The sequence below is a fragment of the Eumetopias jubatus genome, unplaced genomic scaffold (assembly GCF_037043125.1).
Source record: "Eumetopias jubatus isolate StellerSeaLion01/CBP00866 unplaced genomic scaffold, mEumJub1_p1.0 scaffold_1, whole genome shotgun sequence".
NCBI lineage: Eukaryota > Metazoa > Chordata > Mammalia > Carnivora > Otariidae > Eumetopias > Eumetopias jubatus.
The window spans coordinates 143,579,734-143,607,425 of record NW_028274807.1 but is presented as its reverse complement, the minus strand read 5'-3'; the positions used below and the strand labels follow the sequence as shown (position 1 = coordinate 143,607,425).

At 39.8% G+C, this 27,692-nt stretch overlaps 1 protein-coding gene across 1 annotated transcript in view; it reads left to right on the top strand.

The window, feature by feature from the left end:
* Nucleotides 1-27,692, top strand: part of GADL1 (GAD like acidic amino acid decarboxylase 1) — a 138,456-nt gene that overhangs the window by 41,874 nt on the left and 68,890 nt on the right. The window contains exon 11 of the mRNA XM_028107179.2: nt 25,630-25,829. Within this exon, the coding sequence (XP_027962980.1) occupies nt 25,630-25,829 (200 nt within the window). The remainder of the gene's footprint in view (nt 1-25,629; nt 25,830-27,692) is intronic.

Sequence of the window (27,692 nt, the reverse complement as noted above, 5' to 3'; positions counted from 1 at the left end):
GCAGCTCTGTGATGCTTTTCATTAGATGCAGTTTTTGTGTTCTGTTTCAAGCATATTCTGTTTTCTACAGCAGGAGCATTTCCAATTTATCTAGTCTTTTATTACTAGAATTGATATATACTAGGCTTTAGCTTTTTTATTTTTTATTTTTTAAAAGATTTTATTTATTTTTGAGAGAGAGAGGGTGTGTGAGTGTGGGAGGAGCAGAGGGAGAGGGACAATTAGACTCTGTGCTGAGTGTAGAGCCCCGTGTGGGGCTCGATCCCACGACCCTGAGATCATGACCTGAGCTGAAAAACCGAGTCGGATGCTTAACCAACTGACCCACCCAGGTGCCCCCAGTCTTTAGCTTTTTAGTAATCAGCTGCTAGTCAGTGCTTTCAGTGAAGATAAGCCTTTGTTGGTTTATTCATCCTTTCATTCAACCTGCAAATATGTGCAGCCTCCTGTGTGTTAGAGGAGTAAGACATGATCCCTGCCCTAATTAACTCAAGGGCTAGTAGGGGAAACAGATTTCAAGCAAATAATTAAAATATGATATGTAATAGAATTATATAATGGAGTAGAAAGCAGGTGTTTAGGGAATGCAGATCAGGTGAGAGAACAACCCTCCTGAAAAGGCTGGTCTAGAGAAGTTAGTTGCAGCAGAGGTGACTTAAAATAATAGTTATTCATATTTTCTTTCCATTTTTATTTATTTATTTATTTATTTATTTATTTATTTATATTTTTCAAAGATTTTATTTATGCATTTGAGAGGGAGAGAGAGCACAAGTGGGGGGAAGAACAGAGGGAGAGGGAGAAGCAAGACATGGGGCTCCATCCTGGGACTCCGGGATCATGACCTGAGCTGAAGGCAGATGCTTAACTGATCGAGCCATCCAAGCTCCTCTCTTTCCACTTTTAAAGAAATATATGATCATGATAGCACAATCAAGTGTAATGAGGAACATAAAACCTACTTGTAGCCAACTAGCCAAAGTTAAATCATTTAAAATTTTTTGATAGATGAATATCATGTATTACTATATCTGTGCTGATGTAGATTAATCTGTTTTGCTTCTATAACCAGCATCTTCCTTTCTTTGTCCATTCCTACCCCCTTCTTTGATATGAGAAACAGAGGCAGTTAGGCTTAAAGAGTTTTAAGAATACTTACTTCTTTAATGATGGTTACCATCATCATGGAAGCTGCTAATTAGGCATCTTAAGTCCAGCTCAGAAGTATGCATTGATGAAGCTCTGTATATGTTTTAAGAAGATTCTCTTCCATTGCCAAATTTACAATATCTCTTCCCCCTATCCCATCCAGACACCTCTTATAATCATAACTGCTTATGTTATCGGTGACCTTGTTGGAAAATAGGGAAGCCAAACTTGCTGATGTTACCTTCTTCTTCATCTGGATGATATTGCTAAATCTCATTCAGCCTTCTATTATTTTTCTACTCTGTTGACAACTCTTTGTGAATGCAACGCCTCTTGATATACAGAAAAAGGTTTTCAAGTGAAAAAGACTTTCGTAAGAGCAGGTTATCCCATTGGAAGCATCAGACGAGACCCAATGTTGCACAAAGCCTACATATCAACTAGGGGAAATGGGAAATTGTCTCAGGTGAAAACAATTTCTTTAAAACATAAAGAATTGCAGAATTTTATCAGTGCATAAACTGGAGGAGAAAAGGTAGAAAATGTTAATTAAGGGTCTGAGAGATAGGATGCGGCAAAGATCTAATGTGATTCCATTTTTGGAGGAACCCATTCACTGGATCAAACTGCTGTTGATTGTTTGCCAAATCCACACTGGTAAACTGTATAATAGTTGGCAAATTATATAATAATGTAATTATTATAGCTTCAAAATATATTTCATCTAGTGGAGCAGGTCATCTTTCACTCTCTAACAAAATGAGCTGTTCTTGTCTGTTTATTCTTCCAAATGGATTTTGGAAACATTTTACTTTAACATAAAAACCTTGCCCTGGGATTTTATTTAGAATTATATTAAACCCCTTGGATTAATTTGAGATTTAACATCTTTGCAAAATTTTAGCCTTTCCATCCAGGAACATGGTATTTCTCTCCATTTATTCAGATTTCTTTTATTTCACACAAAGATTATTTAAAAAATTTTTTTTAAAGAATTGTATTTATTTATTTGACACAGAGAGAGAGAGAGAGCACAAGCAGGGGGAGTGGCAGTCAGAGGGAGAAGCAGGCTCCCTCTGAGCAGGGACCCCGATGCCGGGACTCGATCCCAGGACCCAATCATGACCTGGGATCATGACCTGAGCTGAAGGCAGAGGCTTAACCAACTGAGCCACCCAGGCAACCCTCATTTTTAAATTTTTATTGTGGAAAATTTCAAACATATCCAAGAGTGGAGATGAACACCTATGTACTGATGGCATGACTTCAATAAAGATCAATTCATGGCTAATCTAGTTTCATACCCACCCCTTCCTACTCTTTCCTGTATGATTGGAAAAAAAAATTTATATCACAGAATTTTGATGGTGTTTTTTTTCATAGAGGACTCAAATATGCTTTACTATTAAGGTTAATTATAAATTTTTATATTGATTATTATTATAGATAGAATCTTTTAAAAATCTAGCTGCAAATTCTGCTATAAAGGAAAACTTTAAATTATTTATATATAACTGCTTCACCAGATTTCTAATTATTCTGAGAAATTTAAAGGTATTCTTTTATATTTTCTAAATATAGAATTAGATCAGGATACAACTGTAAATTTGTTTTCTTTCTAATATATAAGCTTCATATCAGTTATCAGCAATTATAATGTACTGATAGAATTTCCAAAAATATATTCAGTAATAACAATAAATAGAAGGCATTTTTGTCTACTTTGTGATTTTATTGAAGGTGCCTTAAAATATACATTCTTTATAAATCCTCTTGAAAAGCTAGAAATGAGTATTGAATTTTACCATATTCTTTTTTATTATCTAATAAGGTAGTTCTATCATTTTACTCCTTGAACAAAGTTAACTGTGCCTTAATAGATTTTCTACATTACTGATTTACCTCATTTTATTGCAGTAATTTGGTTTAATGTATGATGGATTTGTATATTTTGATTTTTGCTTCTGTCTACATATGATTGATCTGTGTGTGTGTGTGTGTGTGTGTGTGTGTGTTGAATTGTATTTTTTAGTGCATTTTAAACTATCTTCATTTTAGGATAATTACAGTAACACAGAGATCATCAGTTCTTAGAAATGTTCAGAAAAGCCAGTCGTAAAACTGGTCAGAAATTTTGAGGGCGATAATTCTTTGATCTAGTGTTTATTTTTCCCATTTTTATTGAACTACTGATCAATTTCAAGAACTTAAATTTTCTTAAATATTTAATACATTTTACTGAGATTTTCAAATATGTGAGCAAAATATATACTATCCTTTTATCATTTTCATTTAATTTTTGCCTTATATCCTTGTCAGAAATCGTAATTTTTAAAATATTTTTCCTGATTTAGTTTATCTTCTCTGCATAAGAAATGACTGATTACATTTATTTTTCAATTCACATATTTATTAAGTTTATTTAATTGTTATTCATTTTCTCCTGCTTCTTTACATTTTTGTTCTGTAGGAATGTTATTTTACATTTGAAGGCCATTTTGGTTTCGTTCCTTAAGTTTTGTTTTGGAGTGTTCTCATTTAAATTATTTTCTAATTAATCCATAATAACAGTGTTGATTTCCTCTTCTAGTCAAGAATGATTTATAAAAGAGATTTTAACCTCCCTAGTGCTTCAGATATGTTATGAAATTCTGATGTGTTTTATTGTAGTCAGATAATGATCAAAATGAAAGCAGAGATCAAGAGTGACAGATTTTTTTTAATCTTGAAATTTTTTATTGTAATGTTAATCACCATATATTACGTCATTAGTTTTTGATGTAGTGTTCCATGATTCATTGTTTGTGCATAACACCCAGTGCTCCACGCAGAACGTGCCCTCTTTAATACCCATCACCAGGCTAACCCATCCCCCCACCCCCCTCCCCTCTAGAACCCTCAGTTTGTTTTTCAGAGTCCATCGTCTCTCACGGTTCCTCTCCCCCTCCAATTTACTCCCCTTCATTCTTCCCCTCCTGCTATCTTCTTTTTTCTTTTCTCTTAACATATATTGCATTATTTGTTTCAGAAGTACAGATTTGTGATTCATCGGTCTTGTACAATTCACAGTGCTCACCATAGCACATACCCTCCCCAGTGTCTATCACCCAGCCACCCCATCCCTCCCACCCCCCACCACTCCAGCAACCCTCAGTTTGTTTCCTGAGATTAAGAATTCCTCATATCAGTGAGGTCATATGATACATGTCTTTCTCTGATTGACTTATTTCACTCAGCGTAACACCCTCCAGTTCCATCCACATCAAGGCAAATGGCAAGATCTCATTCCTTTTGATAGCTGCATAATATTCCATTGTGTATATATACCACCTCTTCTTAACCATTCATCTGTCAATGGACATCTTGGCTCTTTACACAATTTGGCTATTGTGGACATTGCTGCTATAAACATTGGGGTGCACGTACCCCTTCGGATCCCTACATTTGTATCTTCGGGGTAAATAGCCAGTAGTGCAATGGCTGGATCGTACGGTAGCTCTATTTTCAACTGTTTGAGGAACCTCCATACTGTTTTCCAGAGGGGTTGCACCAGCTTGCATTCCCACCAACAGTGTAGGAGGGTTCCCCTTTCTCCGCATCCCCGCCAACATCTGTCGTTTCCTGACTTGTTAATTTTAGCCATTCTGACTGGTGTGAGGTGGTATCTCATTGAGGTTTTGATTTGGATTTCCCTGATGCTGAGCGATGTTGAGCACTTTTTCATGTGTCTGTTGGCCATTTGGATGTCTTCTTTGGAAAAACATCTGTTCGTGTCTTCTGCCCATTTCTTGGTTGGATCATTTGTTCTTTGGGTGTTGAGTTTGATAAGTTCTTTATAGATTTTGGATACTAGCCCTTTATCTGATATGTCGTTTGCAAATATCTTCTCCCATTCCGTCAGTTGTCTTTTGGTTTTGCGGACTGTTTCTTTTGCTGTGCAAAAGCTTTTTATCTTGATGAAATCCCAATAGTTCATTTTTGCCCTGGCTGCTTCCCTTGCCTTTGGCGATGTTTCTAGGAAGAAGTTGCTGCAGCTGAGGTCGAAGAGGTTGCTGCCTGTGTTCTCCTTTAGGATGTTGATGGACTCCTGTCTCGCATTTAGGTCTTTCAACCATTTGGAGTCTATTTTTGTGTGTGGTGTAAGGAAATGGTCCAGTTTCATTCTTCTGCATGTGGCTGTCCAATTTTCCCAACACCATTTGTTGAAGAGAGTGTCTTTTTTCCATTGGACATTCTTTCCTGCTTTGTCAAAGATGAGATGAGCATAGAGTTGAGGGTCCATTTCTGGGCTCTCTATTCTGTTCCACTGATCTATGTGTCTGTTTTTGTGCCAGTACCATACTGTCTGGATGATGACAGCTTTGTAATAGAGCTGGAAGTCCGGAATTGTGATGCCGCCAGCTTTGCTTTTCTTTTTCAACATTCCTCTGGCTATTCGGGGTCTCTTCTGGTTCCATACAAATTTTAGGATTATTTGTTCCATTTCTTTGAAAAAAGTGGATGGTATTTTGATGGGGATTGCATTGAATGTGTAGATTGCTCTAGGTAGCACTGACATCTTCACAATGTTTGTTCTTCCAATCCATGAGCATGGAACGTTTTTCCATTTCTTTGTGTCTTCCTCAATTTCTTTCATGAGTATTTTATAGTTTTCTGAGTACAGATTCTTTGCCTCTTTGGTTAGATTTATTCCTAGGTATCTTACGGTTTTGGGTGCAATTGTGAATGGGATCGACTCCTTGATTTGTCTCTCTTCTGTCTTGTTGTTGGTGTATAGGAATGCCACTGATTTCTGTGCATTGATTCTATATCCTGCCACTTTACTGAATTCCTGTATGAGTTCTAGCAGTTTTGGGGTGGAGTCTTTTGGGTTTTCCACATAAAGTATCATATCATCTGCAAAGAGTGAGAGTTTGACTTCCTCTTTGCCGATTTGATGCCTTTGATTTCTTTGTGTTGTCTGATTGCTGTGGCTAGGACTTCTAATACTATGTTGGATAGCAGTGGTGAGAGTGGACATCCCTGCCCCGTTCCTGACCTTAGGGGGGAAACTTCCAGCTTTTCCCCATTGAGAATGATATTCGCTGTAGGTTTTTCATAGATGGCTTTTATGATATTGAGGTATGTACCCTCTATCCCTATACTCTGAAGAGTTTTGATCAAGAAAGGATGCTGTACTTTGTCAAGTGCTTTTTCTGCATGTATTGAGAGGATCATATGACTCTTGTTCTTCCTTTTGTTAATATACAGTATCACATTGATTGATTTATGGATGTTGAACCAACCTTGCCGCCCAGGGATAAATCCCACTTGGTCGTGGTGAATAATCCTTTTAATGTACTGTTGGATCCTATTGGCTAGTATTTTGGTGAGAATTTTTGCACCCATGTTCATCAAGGATATTGGTCTGTAATTCTCCTTTTTGATGGGGTCTCTGTCTGGTTTTGGGATCACGGTAATGGTGGCCTCATAAAATGAGTTTGGAAGTTTTCCTTTCATTTCTATTTTTTGGAACAGTTTCAGGAGAATAGGTATTAATTCTTCTTTAAATGTTTGGTAGGATTCCCCTGGGAAGCCATCTGGCCCTGGGCTTTTTGTTTGTTGGGAGATTTTTGATGACTGCTTCAATTTCCTTAGTGGTTATAGGTCTGTTCAGGTTTTCTATTTCTTCCTGGTTCAGTTTTGGTAGTTGATACATCTCTAGGAATGCATCCATTTCTTCCAGGTTATCTAATTTGCTGGCACACAGTTGCTTATAATATGTTCTTATAATTGTTTGTATTTCTTTGGTGTTAGTTGTGATCTCTCCTCTTTCATTCATGATTTTGTTGATTTGGGTCATTTCTTTTTTCTTTTTGATAAGTCTGGCTAGGGATTTATCAATCTTGTTAATTTTTCAAAGAACCAGCTCCTAGTTTCGTTGATCTGTTCTACTGTTCTTTTGGTTTCTATTTCATTGATTTCTGTTCTGATCTTTATTATTTCTCTTCTCCCGTTGGGTTTAGGCTTTATTTGCTGTTTTTTCTCCAGCTCCTTTAGGTGTAGGGTTAGGTTGTGTATTTGAGACCTTTCTTGTTTCTTGAGAAAGGCTTGTATTGCTATATACTTTCCTCTTAGGACTGTCTTTGCTGTATCCCAAAGATTTTGAACAGTTGTGTTTTCATTTTCATTGGTTTCCATGAAATTTTTTAATTCTTCTTTAATTTCCTGGTTGACCCATTCATTCTTTAATGGGATGCTCTTTAGCCTCCATGTATTTGAGTTCTTTCCGACTTTCCTCTTGTGATTGATTTCTAGTTTCAAAGCACTGTGGTCTGAAATTATGCAGGGAATGATCCCAATCTTTTGGTACTGGTTGAGACCTGATTTCTGACCTAGGATGTGATCTATTCTGGAGAATGTTCCATGGATACTAGAGAAGAATGTCTATTCTGTTGCTTTGGGATGGAATGTTCTGAATATGTCTGTGAAGTCCATTTGGTCCAGTGTGTCATTAAAGTCCTTATTTCCTTGTTGATCTTTTGCTTAAATGATCTGTCCATTTCAGTCGGGGGGGTGTTAAAGTCTCCCACTATTATTGTATTGTATTGTTGTCAATGTGTTTCTTTGCTTTTGTTGTTAATTGGGTTATATAATTGGCTGCTCCCATGTTAGGGGCATAGATATTTACAATTGTTAGATTTTCTTGTTGGATAGACCGTTTAAGTAGGATATAGTGTCCTTCTTCATCTCTTATTACAGTCTTTATTTTAAAATCTTTGTCTGATATAAGGATTGCCACCCCAGTTTTCTTTTGGTGTCCATTAGCATGGGAAATGGTTTTCCACCCCCTCATTTTCAATCTGGGGCTGTGTTTGGGTCTAAAATGAGTCTCTTGCAGACAGCATATCGATGGGTCTTGTTTTTTAAACCATTCCGATAGCCTGTGTCTTTTGATTGGGGCATTTAGCCCATTTACATTCAGGGTAACTATTGAAAGATATGAATTTAGTGCCATTGTATTGCCAGTAAGGTGACTGTTACTGTATATTGCCTGTGTTACTTTCTGGTCTATGTTGCTTTTAGGCTCTCTCTTTGCTTAGAGAACCCCTTTCAATATTTCTTGTAGGACTGGTTTCGTGTTTGCAAATTCCTTTAGTTTTTGTTTGTCCTGGAAGCTTTTGATCTCTCCTTCTATTTTCAATGACAGCCTAGCTGGATATAGCATTCTTGGCTGCATATTTTTCTCGTTTAGTGCTCTGAAGATATCATGCTGGTCCTTTCTGGCCTGCCAGGTCTCTGTGGATAGGTCTGTTGCCAATCTAATGTTTCTACCATTATAGGTTACATATCTCTTCTCCCGAGCTGCTTTCAAGATTTTCTCTTTGTCTTTGAGACTCATAAGTTTTACTCTTAAATGTCAGGGTGTTGACCTATTTTTATTGATTTTGAAGGGGGTTCTCTGTGCCTCCTGGATTTTGATGCCTGTTTCCTTCCCCACATTAGGGAAGTTCTGTGATATAATTTGCTCCAATATACCTTCTGCCCTCTCTCTCTTTCTTCTTCTTCCGGGATCCCAATTATTCTAATGTTGTTTCGTCTTACCGTATTGCTTATATCTCGAATTCTGCCCCGTGATCCAGTAGTTGTTTATCTCTTTTTCTCAGCTTCTTTATTTTCCATCATTTGGTCTTCTATATCGCTAATTCTGTCTTCTGCCTCATTTATCTTAGCAGTTAGTGCCCCCATTTTTGATTGCATCTCATTAATAGCGTTTTTAATTTCGACTTGGTTAGATTTTAGTTCTTTTCTTTCTTCAGGAAGGGTTTCTCTAATAATTTCCATGCTTTTTTCAAGCCCAGCTCGTATCTTTAAAATCATGATTCTGAACTCTAGGTCTGACATCGTACTAATGTTTGTATTGAGTAGGTCCCTGGCAGACAGTACTATCTCTTGTTCTTTTTGTTGAGGTGATTTTTTTTGTCTTGTCATTTTGTCCAGAGTAGAATAAATGAATGAGAGAACAAAATGCTAACAGGTTAACAACATCCCCAGAAAATATACTCTAAACAAATCATAAAAGACCTGAAACCTGAAAATGCTAACAGGTTAACAACATCCCCAGAAAATATACTCTAAACAAATCATAAAAGACCTGAAAAGGGGAAAAGAACAGGAAAGAAAGAAAAAATAAAGAGGAAAAAAAAAAGAAAAAAAAAGATAAAAACAAACAAAAACAGAACAAAACAAAAAAAACAGAATATGATCAAATATGATCAGGCTAGTGCATTAGATCAGTGCCACACACTAGAATTTGGGTGTATTTTGGTCTGTTAGAAGAAAGTGCCTCCTAAAATTTTAAAGAAAGACTTATATATGTACAAAACAAGGGTTGATATAATGAAGGGATGGAAGATGACTGTAAAGATGAAAATTATAAAAGATTTTATAAAAGGAATTGATAAGATAAGAAGTTGTTTGAAAAAGGAAAGAAGAAGATTTAAAAAAAAAGGAAAAAAAAGGGAGAGAATGTGATCAGGCAGGAGATTAGAAGAAAGCTGTACACTAGTGATTTAGGGTATATTTTGACCCGTTAGAAGAAACTGTATCTCAAAATTTTAAAGAGAGAACAACTTTATATATATATGCCAAAAATAAAGGTAACTACTATGAAGGGATAGAATATGACTCTAAAAATAAAAAATAAAAATGTTTTTTTAAAAAAGGGATTGATAAGATGTTGGTTGAAAAAGGGACAAAAAAATTAAAAAAAACAGTAAAAAAAATTAACTTTGAAAGACTTAATGGATCATGGTAAAAAAAGCCATGAATTCTATCTGCAGTATTCCCCTAGTGCTGGAGTTCTGCCATTCTCATTGATCGGTAAACTTGGTCTTGGCTGGCTGTTCTTGCTGATCTTCTGGGGGCGGGCCTGTTGCCGTGGTTCCCAAATGTCTTTGCCGGAGGTGAAATTGCCCCATCCTTGTCGGTCTGGGCTAAGTAATCTGCTCGGGTTTGCTCTCAGGAGCTTTTGTTCCCTGCAAGCTTTCCGTACAGCTTTGGAGGATGAGAGTGAAAATGGCAGCCTCCCAATCTCCGCCCAGAGGAGCCGAGAACTGGGGGCTCCTCAGTGCGCCCCCACCGAAAAGCAGTCAGTCGCTCCCGTGTCCCCGGTCTCCGGCCGCACTCCGTGCTCACCCGGCCTGTGACCGAGCGTTTCTATCTCTGGCACCCGACCCCGTGTGGAGTCTCCAAACCCAGCAGATCCCTGCGGTGCGTTCCCGCGCCGCTCCTCCCGGGGGAGGAAGGGGAGTCTCCCCAGGTCTGCCACTTTTTGGGTCCCTGCTGGAGGAGCAGTGGCTCCTGTCACTGATCACAGTTTATGGCAACCCCGAGCTGAGAGCCCGCACGTCGGCTCTGTCTCTACAGCCGGCTTCCCCGCTCCGATACCTGGGAGCTCTGCTGCACTCAGGCACCCCCAGTCTTTCTGTGACCCCGAGGGTCCTGAGACCACCTGTCCCGCGAGGGTTCCATCCTCCGCTTAGCCACTGCAGCGACGTCCCTCTGCGGAGCTGGCTTCTAAAAGTTCCGATTTTGTGCTCCGCGGCTCTATCACTTGCCAGAAGCGGCCGACAGAGGCCCCCTTCCCCGCCGTCTATCCTCCCGAATATCACCTCGGATTCACTTCTCTGTGCGTCCTACCTTCCAGAAGGTAGGACTTTTCTGTTCAGAGTGTTGTTACTATTCTTATCTTTGATCTCCTGTTGAGTTCGTAGGTGTTCAGAATGGCTTGATCCCTATTCAGCTGAATTCCTGAGAGCAGACGAAATCCAGGTCTCCTACTCCTCCGCCATCTTGCTCCGCCCCCCTCAAGAGTGACAAATTTTTACCTTTTCAACTCAGAAGTACTCTTGAAAGGATGTCTTATCATCCAGAATCCATTTTTAGTTTGTACTTTCTTTCCCAAATAAACAGTCCTAAGGGTTTGGAGTGGGGAGGAAACTGTTTGAAGAGGAACGAAGTATTAAATATGAGTATGGAAACCCAAGAGGACCAAGGAAGAATAGAATTTTCCTGTAAATACAGGACTTACAGGTCCTTTCCTCTCTTGGCTCAAGGTCTAGGTGAGGCTTAGAGAATAGGGAAGCCTCTTCTCTCCCCTATCCCTCAAGTCAGTTTGGAAAGTAGAAATTAAACAGATATGGTGGGGGTATATTAAGGTATAAGAGTGCCTGAGGTAGCCCCCAATAAGTTTGAGTGACTGGCAGGGAGCTAGCTCACCCAAAAGTGACTACAAATGAACAAGAAGACACAAGGGAGTCTGGAAATAAGGGCAAGAAGCAAGAAGCATGGCAGTGATCTGACAACGGGAGGCCATGGCAGGTCTTTATTTATTTATTTATTTTTTTAAAGATTTTATTTATTTATTTGAGAGAGAGAGAGAGAATGAGATAGAAAGCACGAGAGGGAAGAGGGTCGGAGGGAGAAGCAGACTCCCTGCTGAGCAGGGAGCCCGATGTGGGACTCGATCCCGGGACTCCAGGATCATGACCCGAGCCGAAGGCAGTCGCTTAACCAACTGAGCCACCCAGGCGCCCCGGCAGGTCTTTAGATGTAAGCAGGAAGATGGAAAGATCATCTGGGGATGAGCTAGGGATGGGGCAGGTGGTCAGCACAAGGACAGCAGTGACCACACCGAGGAAGCATATGTTCACTCCCCAGCTTCAGTATAGAGTTGCCAGATTTGGCAAAGGAAAATACAGGATGCTCAGTCAAGTCTGAATATCAGGTAAAGCAGATGATATTTTAGTATAAGTATATCCCAAATTTTGCATGGGATATAGTTTTACTAAAAATGGTGGTGGTTATGAATTTGTGTGAAATTTTTACAGAATTCGGATATAGTAGAATGTTTTGTATCTTATCTGGCAACCCACCTCAGTGGTATTGGTGAATATCCCAACAATGTTACATAAAGATCAAGAAGAAGAAAACTCTTGGAGGGAAAATCTTGATTGTCCATGTTTTATGTCTGAATGGTCTGAGATATCACTCAGAGTTTTGAGGTTTTCTGAAAAGGACCAGATTAAATATTTTGCATTAGAAATAAATGTGGCTGCAAATCAGAAACATTTTCAGTTAAAGAAAAATAAATTGTCCTTTTGCACATCCAAAGTGATACAATTGTTATTCATTGAAATTCATAACAATGTTATTTTTAAGTTCATGTGACAGGTAAAATACGGTACTTCACAGTATGATGTTTATATCTCTGTCCAAGAGACCAGCACAAGCTAAGTTAGGATCTCTCAGTGTTAATTCCATATTCCTAGTCTCCTCCGTCTCTGGTCCAATCAGTTAGGACTAGGGTGGGAGTGGTGTAATGTGACCATTTCTGTGGGTGAGAAGGGAAATAGGGGATCATTATGGACCAGGCAAAGAGCCTGAATTGTGTGTACTATAAATGTCTTCCATCTCTTGCTGTGAGAACTTACTAATGGATTGTTGAGCTTTAAACTTGGTCCAGAAACTAAAAAGAAATGGGGAAGATGGATTGTTATCTTTCCCATTTAGGGCTCTAGACCAGTTGTCAGAAAAAAGTTCATGGCTTCTTTTTTATAAGGCTACTCTCTTCCCAGTACATTTCATTATGCCCTTGTCATGGAGTAGCACATGTCACTATTATATGTCCTTTGGATCTTATCTTGACATATTATTCCTCTGTTTTATTACCAGTTTTAGACAGCACTATAGTGCAGATTAAACCCTCGATATTCAGTTACAGAAATACCGATGCATTCATTTAGAGTACTGTCAGAATCTTTGTGCCCTTTCAGTATCCAACTTGCCAGAGATGTAGTGAAATGCAATGAAATACATAGCTTTTTCCAGAGCTAGTGAGAACCAGGAATTTATATATAACAAGGAAAAGATTGTTTTCTGCCCGTGAGGTAGCCACAGCAAGCATTAGAAGGTTAATCTCTCTAAGAGGTTTTATTTCCCAATTATGAAAGTTATAAGGCCCCCTTCACTTAAGGGGTTCAGCTGAAACCCAAGAGGAAAATCTCTAGGGGAGTGCTTTATCTGTCTCCTTAATTTCCCAAGTTTGTGATTGGGGGAATGACTTACTCATGATTAGAGTTTTCATGGAGTCATGAGTCCTAAGTGTACTCTAGAGCCTGGTATTGGTTTTACAGTTTAACAATGAATTAGTGTGAGCCCAAGGGGTTTATCTTTCCCTATATGGGCTCCCCCCAATGCCTCTGTTGCTTCAGGCATTCTTCAGAAAGCTCCTCACTCACATTCAAGCATTTCTCATAATTGTTTAGAATCAGAAATGACATTCATCACTGCCAGGCTAGATGAGCTCATAGGGAAGACATATTGTCTCTCGTTGTGCCAATTTTATGGATTTTGAGAAGCAGGAGAGAAGGAACATAGCTGTGGTTCATTTTGGGTCATTGTGGATCTGGGGCACTGTGCCTGCCAGCCCATAGTGCCTTTCTAGAGGGCAGACTGAGCGGTGTGAGGTTTGAGGGGCGTGATAGGATGTGGGGCAGGAGGAGGGGTGCGGCCTTCACTCCATGATGCTCTATAGCACGGTTATTCCCTGAACAGTCAGAAATTGAGAATGTGGGGTCTGGAGTAGAGCCAGGCAATGTCCAGGCAGTGACATTTGTCCCATCCTGGGAGGGACATGCTGAGAGATGGGGCTAGGGAACAATCTCAGGTTTAGAGGACTTTGGACATCATGTTAAGAACACATTCATTTTTCTCGCAGGCCAGTGGTTCCCTCTGTGTGGAAACCAGACATTTCTTTGTCACCTGAGTCCTGTTTTTTCTCTCACAGTGTTCTGCTCAAGCATCGACTTTCCCAGGGAGGCTTCTGGCTTTCCTGGCTGCTTTATGGCTCTCTTCTCTATCCAAGCATTTGTTCAGCATGTATTACAGAGTCCTCTGTGATCTAACTAACCCATTAGCCTGTCACCCATACTTAACGAGAGGCTCCTTAACTGTTCTCATGCCCAATACAGTCTTGGGCGAGTGATGGACAGATAGATGAGTGGATACATTTACTAACCCATTTCATCCCCATATCAATCCAATGAGGTAGGGACTATCACTCTGACCATTGGTCAGATGAGGAAACTGAATACATAAAGCATAAGTAACATGCCCAAGGCTCCCAAGCTGGTAAGGGATGGCCTTGGGATTCAGGACCAGTGAGGCTTCAATCCACAATCCATGGTTTTAATCACACAGCTTCTGTGTCCCTAAATCGAAATGACAGGTAATGGATCAACCTCACATCCTACCTGAAACTGTAAATTCTAAAACCACAATGATGTACAGAAATAGGAAATATTGATTTGGGAAGATAAGATTTGAGTGTTTAATTCTTTTAGAACCAATACAAAGTGAAATACTACTGGTAATGATTTTGCTTATTCTAACTCTTTTCACATGCTCAGCCAGGCTGGTTAAGTTGACCTGTAAATCTCTTCCTAACTCTGGTGCCCAGACCTGGCATGTAGGTTTTTCTCATTTACTTTTCCTCTTTCAGCCTATGATTCTGTAAATACAGTCACTCTCCCCCAGGATTTGCAGTCAGGGCTGTTCTAAATACCCTGGTCTCATAAACCCTTTCAAGACACTTGCAGTTCATCAAACGAGGGTTTGGTTTAGAAAATACAATTCTCATACCTAGAGACCAGTTGAGCTAGAGAATCCTAGAAGTCATCTCATCTCCCTGCTTCTGACCCACCAGAAAGTCCTTCTCTCTGCCTTCCATCGCTCCCTCCTTTCTTGCTCTATGATCAATTGTAGCTTCTACTTGGTGTTTGCATATGAGCTTCCAGTTTCATATTCATAGCTCTCTTCCTGCTGCATTATTTCAGCAAAGACCTATCATAAATGTCAAAATACAATCTTAAAATAAAAGAGAAAACAAACCCAACTTAACCAGTTTTATCACAGAGTAATTTTTTTTTTTCTTCCTGGGGTGTTGGGGAAACAAAGGAAATTAGAAATTATAAGCTGGTATGCATCTGGATAGTCAAATGCCATTCCCTATGGAAATTGCATAAAACATTTCTCCAAACCCAAAAGAAAAATAAACCGTGACAATTTTATTCTAATTTATTTTAAATTAAAGTTTCTTTTTTTTTTTTTGAAGCAACATATTTACTGATTGTTGTAAAAGGGATTACAAACTTACCTCAATGAAAATGAAAGATAATGGGTTGGAGCCTTCATATAAATGTTTAACGCTTCTTACCTCAACACATATGGAAATGGTTGTCTTATTGAGTGTATCTCCTCATTGGGTATGTCTTAAAACAAGGATCTGAAAATTATGGCACCTGGACTAAATCCAGCTTGATACTTGTTTCTTATAAATAAAGTTTTATTGGAACACAACCATACCCATTCATTTTAGTATCCTATATGGCTGCTTTCATGCTACAACCACAGAGTTGAGTAGTTGTGACAGAGATTGTATGGCTTATGAAACTGAGAATATTTACTCTCTGGTCCTTTACAGAAATTGTTTGCCCATCTCTGTTTTAGAACATCCAAAAGAGGACTTTGCCTTCTTTAGTGTTGGAGACCACAGTTTAACTAGGAAATTCTGGGATTAAGTGTGATTTATCAGTGGCAAAATCCACTTATGGACCTTGAGGCCCAGTAAGACCTATGTTCAAATTCCGTCTTTATTTGGGACTACCCTGCATGTCATTGACAAGTTGTTTAACTTTTCCGAAACTCAATCATTTTATCTGTAAAATGAAGACACTTTTTATTGTGAAGAACTACTATGCCATTAAATGGGACAATATTCTGAAGTGTGCAGTGTGTTGCCAGCCATATAGTGGACACTTAGTGAATATAATTTTTTTCCTTGTTATGTCCAAATTGAGGAATGAGCTACATGTGAATGCACAGATTCTCCTGTCTGGACAAATGTCCATTTGTGTGGTAGAAAAATTCTTTATCACTTTAGCACATTTCTGTATTTTATCATGAGTCTTTGGGGAAAAAAATGCTTTTGTCTACTATACCTCGGATCCTATTCAAAGGTTTTACCAAGTACTTCCTGATTCATTTGAAACTATTATTCAAGGCCAGTTTTAAGTAGGATTGCCCATGGTCATGGCAATTATCAATGATTTCCGACAACACTTCAATGGGATTTAAGCAATGAAGAGCAGAGAACTTGTGTTTCAGAAATTGCCTTGCTGCACAGCATTTTCCCCTGTATAAAATCAATCTCTTACCTATACTCCAGGTCTCAGAGGCCAGACCTCTCGAGGATGCTCCAACTCCAAGAAATGTAGTCCAGCAGCCTTGCTGCTGAATGTGTAAAATTCCATTTGAGGAGGAACTGGGCACTTGTTCACAGCATCACAATCAGCTGGAGACCTCAATTGATTTTGTTAAATATTGTGCTCCTTGTGTGGAATAACTTTTCTAGCTTCAGTCCAGGGAAACACTCTAGCATTGTGTCCATTTTGTCCAAGATGAAAGACACCATTTCTATGGGTACCTGCCCACCTATTTTGGAGAGATGCAAGTAAGCCATCTAGACTAAAGAAATAAGTCTTGTGTTAATAAGTATTTTTTTCCCAGACATTTCACTTAAACATTATGGCACAAATACGTATCCCCAGGAGGTGGGCTGCCATGCAGCATCATTATCCTCAATTTACCAATTTACAGATGAATGAAAATGTGATATGATGGAGCAAAGTGAGGCACTTGACAGTCATAGTAAATACTCGGAGCTCAGAAGCAGCAAATGACTACTGGACACTTTTGTTGTGCACATATGACCAGGTGTGCCAAGAAATTGGCAAGTAGTCTGTGCCCTTCACCCTCCTTCCAGCATGACTTCTGTGCACAAATATCACCCCAGTTGTCTTATGTTTCCCCATGGCCTTCTCTTGGCCTTGACCTCATCTCTCCTCCTCCCTTCCCTTCCCTACCTCCCTCATCTCTCTTTTCTCACCTTTTTCCTTTTCTCTCCTTATCCTATCATACTGTGTTTTTATAAGCGGCCTTAAATCTCTTTTGCAACAAGGCAGGGTATCACGTAAATATATATCAGAGAGAATCACAGAAACTCATAGTTGGAAGTAATGGAAGAAGGGCAAGGATCACAGTTCCTCCTATCAGAGCTAAGTGAGCAATATTTACATACAGCCATGTTGATATGATTAAGCTTCTCCAAACCAATAGTTTTTTGTTCTATATCACAAAAGCACAGCAAATCAAAAAGTTGAATAGATTAGGATTATGGGGGTATGGTTTTGCCCATCACATTCATGCTATAATCCATGGACATATGTCTCATATCTTGGAGCTTTCCCCCTCCCCCACTTTGATTAAGAGTCCAGCATTATTCATATCAACCCATATTTTCTTTATTTAAGTGCATAGAATGAAGTCATTCTTCACTTGTATTCACACAGAAATAAAACTTTGATAATGGGCACAAATAGCTCACAAAGTAGTCAGATAATCACCTGGGTTTCTCTGCCCTTGTAAAAACACTTCAGAGTTCTCTGAACTCAATATAAATGTAATGGCTGAAACTTCTAGATCAAGAATTTTCAACATAAGATCAAGACCCATCAGAACAATGGTTTTCAATCCTGGCTGCATATTTAAGCTGAGAAGCTTAAAAAAATACCATTGCCCTTACCCACACCAAAGGTTCTGATTTTTGGTCTGGAGTCAAGATCTGGCATTGATATTAAAAAAAAAAAAAAAAACCCTCTTCACATAATTCTAATATTAGCTAGGGTTGAGAACCGCCATACTAATTGGTTTTGAGTTATATAGTCAATTGTAAGTCTTCTCAGTTTTTTATTTTCCTTTTTAATGAATAGTCAGAATAGAATAACAAATATCAATATGCTGTTCATGTGGTAATGATGGGTACTATTCCATGAAATTCCTGTTTCAGTTTCCTGTATATTAGGGTGGATACTGTTACTATTTAAAAATAATTTCTTGGGGTGCCTGGGTGGCTCAGTCATTAAGTGTCTGCCTTTGGCTCAAGTCGTGATCCTGGGGTCCTGGGATCAAGCCCCACGTCGGGCTCCCAGCTCAGCGGGGAGTCTGCTTCTCCCTCTCTCACTCCCCCTGCTTGTGTTCCTGCTCTCTCTCTGTCAAATAAACAAATAAAATCTTTATAAAAAAATAAATAAAAATAAAAACAATTTCTTACTGTGGACTGTGATCAAAGTTTGAAAAACACTGCTTTAGATTATCTTTAACAGAGAAAGTATGTTGATAGCTGCCTAGGGAAAGACAGAAAATCTTCGTCTATCCTAAGAGAGAAGCCCAACTGCACTATTTTTAAATGCTTGTAGGGCATGCAGAGGTATCGCCAAGTGATCGCTGCACTATCAAATGTTTCTTACCTATTTATAGAAGCACTTACACATTCTCGAAGACACTGAGCCCAACTTTCTGCTCTCCTGTAGTCACCCTCGCTGCTTAAAATTAAGTTGCATTTCTTAAAAAAAAAATCTGTTCGCTCAGTCTCCTCATTTTTAAATCAGCTCATTCTGACCCTTAGTTAGGGATATTTATGGAGAGTTATACTTCATTAGCAAATACAGGATCTCCAGTCTGGCACTAAAGTATTCTGTCAGTTCTCTAAAAATCCCCATCAGTCCTGTGGGCCTAGCACTTTAACGAAACTTTCTAGAATCTTCCAGGAGGCTTTCTGGAAGAAGTGGAGCTTTGGTATTAACACTAAGTGCCTAGATATTCCAGGATAATGAGGGGTTTTCATAACTGATGTCCAAGTGATTCGGCCCTGCTGATCTTTTCATGGTTCACATGATGGAAATGTAGAAACTCTATCAAGAAGACTGGGGAGTTTCTGGCCTCACTGGCCCCACCTCTGGGAGAGGGGACCACTCCTCCCCTCCCTGTTGTCCACGGGACAACAGGTTCAAGTGTTTTACCACAGGGCAGAAGAGAGGAAGGCAGGTTGTTCACAAATTCTTCAGGGATTCAAGCACAAGCATCTTAAATATGAGCAAACTTCCATACCTAACATCTTCCAGAAAATACACATGACAGAGGGGAGTGAGAATTGGAGAATTAATTGAAGACCTAGGCAGGGGTTGATCTAGGGGCGAAAGGAATGTCTCGAAAATGCTTCAATGAGGTAAGAAAGAGGGCTGAATCAATTGATCAAAAAATAATTCAGAGCTGCTAACAGAAACCTCTAAGTCTGGGGCGCCTGGGTTGCTCAGTTGGTTAAGCGACTGCCTTCGGCTCAGGTCATGATCCTGGAGTCCCGGGATCGAGTCCCACATCGGGCTCCCTGCTCAGCAGGGAGTCTGCTTCTCCCTCTGACCTTCTTCCCTCTTGTGCTCTCTCTCATTCTCTCTCTCTCAAATAAATAAATAAAATCTTAAAAAAAAAAAAAACCGCTAAGTCTGGATGTGAACCTTCTAGAGATACTGAGGTGGCCAGTGAAACACAACGTGTCTGAAACTAGCCTTCAGATGGCAAAGGAAAAGGCAAATAAGAACTCTGATCTGGTGGGGAGTTTGGGGGAAAAAATAAAAAACTGTGGTCGTTCATTAAAAATAATAAGCTTTCGGGATGCCTGGGTGGCTCAGTTGGTTAAGCATCTGTCTTCGGCTCAGGTCATGATCCCAGGGTCCTGGGATTGAGTCCCGCATTGGGTTCCCTGCTCAGCAGGGAGCCTGCTTCTCCCTCTGCCTGTCGCTCTCCCTGCTTGTGCGTGCTCTCTCTCTCTCTCTCTCAAGTAAATAAATAAAACCTTTAAAAAAAATAATAAGCTTTCTCTCAAGCGGGATGCAACACCAGGTTATTTTTAACAATTTTCTGCTCTGACAGCCAGTGAAAAAGCCTCATGCAACAGAAAGGGAAATGAATTAAATAAATCAGTCCAAAAAAGAGGGATCAAAGGCATACCGTGAAAAAAGTGAAAGATGTCTGTCCAAAGAATCTGCAAACGAAAGGGCACCTGCTTTGGATTATAGATGAATGTGACTAGGGCAGTACTGTGCATGGAAGCCCAGAAAGTTGAGGCCTAGCTGATTAAAGTTCAAGGCCAATTCCCAACAATGAGCAGATCTTACAGCAGAGTTGAGTGTATGAAACCCACCCTCCACCGTCAGTAACTGCATGGACTAGGGGAATCAGGTGGAGGGCACACAGGGTACACAGAGGGACAGGGTCAGGACTCCGGTGAAGGCAAATGCAAAGATTTTTGTATTGCAAGTGATCTTGAAGACCAGATCTCATTCCTCCCAGAAGGATTTGTAAAATGTTCTACACCTTTGAAAGTCAGAAAGGGAACACATGTGGGACTAAAGATAAAAACAGAGAAAGTCAGAAGTCGTGGATGGACATTGGCTTGGAAGAAGTGAAGATGAAGGGTTATAGTCTCACTTTCCTACTTTGTAGATCAAAAGCTATTGAGACAACTGAATGGTCTGATTTCCACAGGTTTCAAACACACCCATATAAACAGATAACTGGGGTTGACCTGTACTTGAAGACTTGAAATGATATCCTTATGTTATTCTTTTTCCCTTCCTTCCTTTTCCCCCACCCCATCCCTTTATGTCTCTTTTTCACTTGTAAAGATCCACAGCATCTACGAAAGCCATCAAGTGTGATAGCTTAGGCAAGGTCAGGCTTACCTCCATCTGGAGGATGAAGACCATGGATCATTCTTCCCATTACTCTAAGATTTTTTTGTAATAGCCTTAACATAGTCTATCAACTTGGTTTTCTATAGCTACTGGCAGATACATACCATTAAAAGGGGGAGGTGGGTGAGAGGTACAGTATGCTCATTTCATAAACAGTGAGGCTATCAAGAGCTGGCATCTTGTTTTTCAGCTTGGTCGGGGGAGAGAAGTAAATCAAAGGAAGAATGGGTGGTGACAGCCGGGAGGGTCGGGCTCATGGGAATGTGTCAGAGGAAGGGAGTAATGAGCAGGATTTGGGCCGAAGACTGAGAGGTGCTCCCCGGTGACATTATTTCATTAGATTTTCGCAGTATTCTTATAAGATGGGTAGAACAAGTAGCACTATCTCCATTACGTTGATGAGAAAAATGAAGCCTGAGCTGTTAAGTGACTTGCTTTGAGCTCTGACAATAGGGGACTGAATCAAAAGTGGACACCACATCTGCTGATTCCCACTTTATTCTGCCAGTTCAATAATGAAGTTGAAGTATCTGTATGGGCCTGTGAAAATTCTCTGACCAGTCATTCTTACTGTGGCCCTTAAGACCGTGGTGACCTGCCTACTCTTCACCTTTCCAGTCTTCCTAGCTCTGCCCTGGCCGTTAATGAGCTCCAGTCACACTGAGCTCGTTCCATCTTCTCTTCTACCCAGCTGCTCCCCATCTTTCAGCTCTCTCTCTGTGACATAGTTCTTCTCCCGAAGAGTCCTATCTAATGTCTCCGAGTCAGTGAAAATTGACCCTCCCTCGTGCTCTGTAGACTTTGTTCTTACCCCTAGTCTAGCACCATTCTGTAACTGCCTATTTTTCCATCCCTGTATCCATCTTAAACTTCTTAGGGATAGTGATTTTCTTATTTAGCATTACATCCCCAGTGCCAAGCACAGCTTTTGGCATATACTAAGACTCTCAAGAGTTTGTTCAATCAATCAAGCCAAGATCAGAAGGTATGATCATTTTTAAACTTCACTTTTACGTTTTAGATTACAACCAAGGCCTTCTACTATTGATAGCCTAAATTTAGTTTTGTACAATCAACAAATGTTAACCAAGATGTTTAGTACTTCTATGGGGTTGTATGTCCAGGCTTCTCATAGTGCTTGTTATATAACAGGTCCTCAGTACATAATTTTGCAGTGAATTACTTAGTACAAAGATGATTAATATACCGATTTCCTAAGGCGTTTAGACAATGTCTTGCATGTAAATGATGATATGGGACAGAATACGGAAAGAGTCATATGGGAAGAATTTTGGGTAGCTTTTCTTTTGCTAAGCTGGAAAACATGATTGCAAGGAGTGAGGACTTAAAGGAGGCCCATGTAATAACCGACTCCTGGGAAATAGACAGCAGAATTTGATGTAGCCTGTGGAGATACAAAATGGCTTAACTCGTCTCCACAAGAAAAATATGCCACCTACTGGTTCATTATGTATTTGTAGTGATGCCCTTAAATATCACCAGAGTCACAGGTATTTAGAAAAACATCAAAATGCTTTCTAGATAAGATGCCACATTAGTAGGACAGAAGTCATATTTATAGGAACAGAGTAAGGATCTGCAGCATGACTGTAGTTGTTTTGATCTCCAGTTCAATGTGTTCTTGATGGGCTATCTTCCATTTCACCTGCCTCTCCGAGGACTCTTAATGAGCATTTCTGGAAGTACTCTCTCCTGCATGTATTTAAGGGCTCACTGTAGAAACACTGAAGTGTCATGGATGCAGAGTTCAGGCCCTTCATCCCAGCAGCCTTGGTTTGAAACCCAGCCCCACCACCTAATAGCTACACAATCTTGGGTTATTAACTGAACCTCGCCATGTTGGAATTTTAAATATATGAACCTATAAAAAATTCTCCTTTCTGCTTAAGCTTCTTTGATTGCATTTCTTTCACTTGCCACTGCATGAGTGCTAGTACAATATCTACTAATTCCTGAGAACTGCTTGAGAAGATATCACCATATAAAGCAATTGGTATTCTCGTTACATCCATGTCTCTGGAAATCATATAACCAGTATTTATTGTCCTGCTAGCATTAGGATTATAAAGATGAACAAGATAAACAGAGTGCTTCTCTTTGATGGTACAATAATGACTAATTGTTTTCAAAAACATTAACTTTTACTCTACTTATTCCAAAATGTTTTCTCTGAAGAGCTGAACATCTTCTCTTAGTAGAAGTGTATCTTAAAACCAAAGACATCTCATCCATTTTAATACAAAGATACAAACTAAAATGCAAAGCAGGAACTTTGTGGTGAAAGTTTCATTTATTTATTTTCGATAAAGTAAATCCCAAGCCTCTGGCTGTTCTTTATGAAACTTTCCCAAGGCGGGAGGATTTTTCAGTGTAATGAAATTAATGGTGTCATGACTGGAAGACAATCACTCATTCTGCTGTATGCTTTTTTGGCTCTTCTCTTCTCCATTTGCCTATGATGATGCAATTTGTCTCCTGATAATGGATGGGCTTCTTCTCCCTTTTAGTCACTTGCATGAGGCACTGAAACTTGCTCAAGACATGTCCAAAGTTTATCTGCTTAGAGGACTTTTTTTTTGAGTCTTTCACGGTTGATGAAAATAAATTTATAGTCGTGATGCAAGTACAAGTTGTGTGTGTGTGTGTGTGTGTGTGTGCGCGCGCACGTGCGTGCACTTTGTCCTTAAAATGTATGCAGTGGCCTTTTAATGTTATATGGTCAGGCTGCCGTTGCTGTGGATACAATAACTAAATTGTCTGACCTTTGAGGGTAGGGAGATGCACGGGTGGCAGCTCTGATCAGAGCTGAGGATGGATGATAGAATGAAAGTAAAGATTAAAGAGTAAGGGGCTCTTTATATCTTAATATTCAGATCAGAGCAATCTATTCTTTCCCTGTGTCTACCAACGGTATCTGTCAGAGCAAGACTGAAGACTTAGTAGTATTCCTTTAATTATATACTATTTATTTTGGATCCTGGATGAGTGGAGTTTTGGAGTTCTTGATTAGATTATAGATGGTCTGTAATTTTTTACATAACATAAAATCATGCTTTCTGGTAATGGCACACATTATATCCAGATTAGTGTCCACACAAGACAGTGTTACTGTTAAGACAGCAAATGCGTGCTTTTGTTTGGAATGTACCAAGTTGATTAGTCAACTGAATACTTTCTCTGTTCAGAAGAGATCACTTTCTAGGACCTCTATGACCACCGGGGAGTTTCTCTGTGGCTTCCTTTCGTATCATTAAGATTTAGAAGATGCGCCAAATGAGAAGTTCATATATCTGTGTTTCTTCTGTTCATACTACGTGTCAGGGGAATGTGAGGGAAGTGTGGAATATGGGGAGTGGCGTCATCACCCTAATTGCTAGAGGGAGTGTCCTCTATGCCCAGTACAGTGTTAAGTTCTGTGAATACAGACATGAATAGGAAATGATTCCTGCCCTCAAGAACTTGCTTGGCAGACTGCATATTGAGTAGGGGCAGAAAGGAATAAAGTCAGCAAATGCAGCCAAATATAAAAGGAAGAAGTGAGTCCAATGGGATGGGCAGGAAAGAAGCTGAAGTGAAGGTATACTTGAGATGGGACCCAAAGGAAGGGCAGACCTAGATAACAAGGAAAGACCCTGTTCGGTGTTAGTAAATTTCAGAACTTGTAGATACGCTGCATGTATTTTTTGAATGTGTCAAATATTATATTAAAATAGAGGTAAGGTCAAGCAAGTAGTGTGAGCAAAGATACACATGGGGCATGATCTCGTGGTTAAGGGACTTTGGGTAGTTTTGTTCTGTTGGGGAAGCAGAAGGTTTTACTAGGTATCCTGTAGCAATGAAGATGCTGAGACAATTGTGGGGCCCATGAAGTCCAATGGGACAGGCAGGAAGGAAGCTGATAGGAAAGCGTAGCTTGAGGTGGGAAATCTGGCATTCTGTAGATACCAGATGCCTCTGAGGGCAACGGGGTTTAAACTCTAAGAATTCTTCAAGGTGAAGAATCTAGAATGGCAATAACAGGGTAAATTGTCACCCACTGCTTAGAGAGAAGTAACCAGTCAGTAAATGTGAATTGAACTTGGTTGCAGATAAAACCCATGCAAAACCAACCCAAAAAACACTTTGGAATTGCAGCTGATGTTTGTAGTGGTCATAACTTACTGGCTCTTGCTGAACTCTTCCACAGATCTTTCTTCAGGATTTTTTACCCTGGGTTATTATCACTTCTGGCCCAGTCACTATGAATATGACTTAAAAAGAAGGGACTATAAATGACTAGTTTTTTGCCTATGAAATTATATAAAGTATGTGTAGTATGTTAGATATTTTTTTCCAGTATGGAGCCTTGAGTGAGTTATAGACAGATTTTTTTTCATCTTGAGAAATTGATCCACTTTGTTATTGTACAGGTGATGATATGGTCACCTCCAAGTTTCCAAATACTCATCAATAAGATTGTGAAGATGCACTTGGCATTCTCAACTCAGAGGGTTTTTTTTTCCCCAAACAAAATAGGTAACCCGTGTCCCAAAGTTAATATACACATGTTGCTTCCCATGCGGGGAAGTCAGAGTGAGAGCAGGTGCTTTGGCACAAGGTAGTAGAACATCCTACAGGTTTTGTTTGTGGGTGTGTGTTTTGAAATCAAGTGTATGCTAAAAATGGACAGTCTTAACAGCCTTTCTTTCTTTTTCTTTCTTTCTTTCTTTTTTCTTTTCTTTTCTTTTCTTTTCTTTCCTTTTCTTTCCTTTTCTTTTCCTTTTCAAAGGACCTTCTTAAGAAATGCTACTCTGCCAAGGCATCTTACCTCTTCCAGCAGGATAAGTTCTATGATGTCAGCTACGACACAGGAGACAAGTCTATCCAATGCAGCAGGAGACCAGATGCATTCAAGTTCTGGATGACTTGGAAGGCCCTGGGCACATTAGGCCTTGAAGAAAGGGTTAATCGTGCACTTGCTTTATCTAGGTACTTGCCTGTGTGTAAGTGTGTGTGTGTGTGTGTACGTCTATAACAGAAAGACTTGATGGAAATAACTGTTGCAAAGTCTGTACATGTTCTTTCTTTTGTGCATTTCTCCTTTCATCTAATGACCATTTTCTCAGTACCTACTACATGTTAGGAATTGTGAACCAAGCAGTCCTACCCCCACCCTCCTGGATCCCAGCACAGTAAGAGATACATTTAGGTGACAAAGCTGATAAAATACAAGTGAATCTAGTTTTTGGTAAAGGTGGGTACATGATGCACTCAGGAGGGTTCCTTAGTATTCTTGAGGGGCATTAGCAGAAGCCCTAGAGGAATTGACATTCAACTAAGACCCAGGGAAGAAAGGGGAGAAGAATGGTGCAGGCAGAGGGAGCACCAAGGCCAAATCGTGGTGACTTTAAAGGCTTGAAAAGCAGGTTTGTGAGAATGTGGGGCTGGAAGGAAAACATGAAGGTAAAGGTAATGTGGAAGTGCTATGGCTACTTGTCTCATTGTAACATTAGACATAAAGCTTTTGAAGCCATTTTCCAAGACATTAGAAAAGCCTTTAGATACAGGTGGTGGGCACTTGCCAACCAAACAAGACTCTTCTGCTAAGCATGGATCAGTGGGTGCACATAGGCAGACCACAGCCAGATTTAGTTTTAAATGTGATTTGTTGAGCCTGAACTACATAGGGCTTAATCTTCTCGGTGTTAAAAAAAAAAAATCAAACATTTAAAGATGTAAAATACTTAAAAATAGGGAGATTTGTCAAAAATCTGGATTTTTGGCTTCTCCCAAAGGATCAGAATGCTCTCAATCCCACATGGTGACAAACCACCGAACATGCTGGTGCCTGTCTAGAGAACCACACTCCCCGTACCTCCTCCTGTTTTTCACAGACAACCTAGACTCACAACCTAGCTCCGCCATTTACAAGCAAGACTTGGGCAAGTTTCTGAACCTCTTGGTACCTCAGTTTCGTCCCAGTAAAATGGAGATAAAATGCTATGTCGTTCAAATAGTTGTTATGAGGATTAAATGAATTGATATATGTAAAACACTTAGAACAGTGCCTGGCCTGTGCTACGTGCTATCTGAGTTTTGGTTATTCTTACCTGCTTGACCACTGTAGGCTTGACCACTATAATCTCAGGTTTGGATTCTCTCTTGTTCAGACTTCCTGTTCACATTTCACTTGCAAAATCCTGAAGTCTCTCCTTAGAGATTTAAGACAGTTTTCTCTTTCCTGACTGGGAGTTGTATGGGTGCTCTGTGCAACAACTGTCTGAAAACTCAGTGTCTTAAAACAGGAACTATTTATTCTCAGACATCTGCAAGTGGGCTGGAGCGGCTTTATCGCATACTATGGTGGCTGTAGGGGTTGGTGGAGGGTCCCTGTCTACTCCCCACATGCCTGGCATCTTCCTTGGATTAACAGGTGAGCCAGAGTGTGTTCTTGTGATGGAGATGACAGAAGACCAAGAAGGCAAGCCCCATTATGCAAGCCGACTTTGAAGTCCTGATTGTATCGTATCTACCGGCATTCCAATGGCCAAAGCAAATCACATGGCTTATCTCAATGTCAACATGCAGGGACTGCAATGGGCCTTTTATCAGGAAGAACTGCAAAGTTACATGGTATTGACCTTGAAAATGAAACAGCCAGTTTTTTACCAGCAAAATGGGTTTGTTTGGGAATGGCAGAGGAATTGCGGTTCAGGATATGCAAACTATGGCAAACCGCAAGCAAGTCTGGAGAACAAAGAAGAGTTCGCTTATATAGAGGAAAGGGGGAAGTTGAGAAGGGTTGCTTTAGACATGAGACCATTGGACAAGACAGAGAGTGATGGCTTCTCA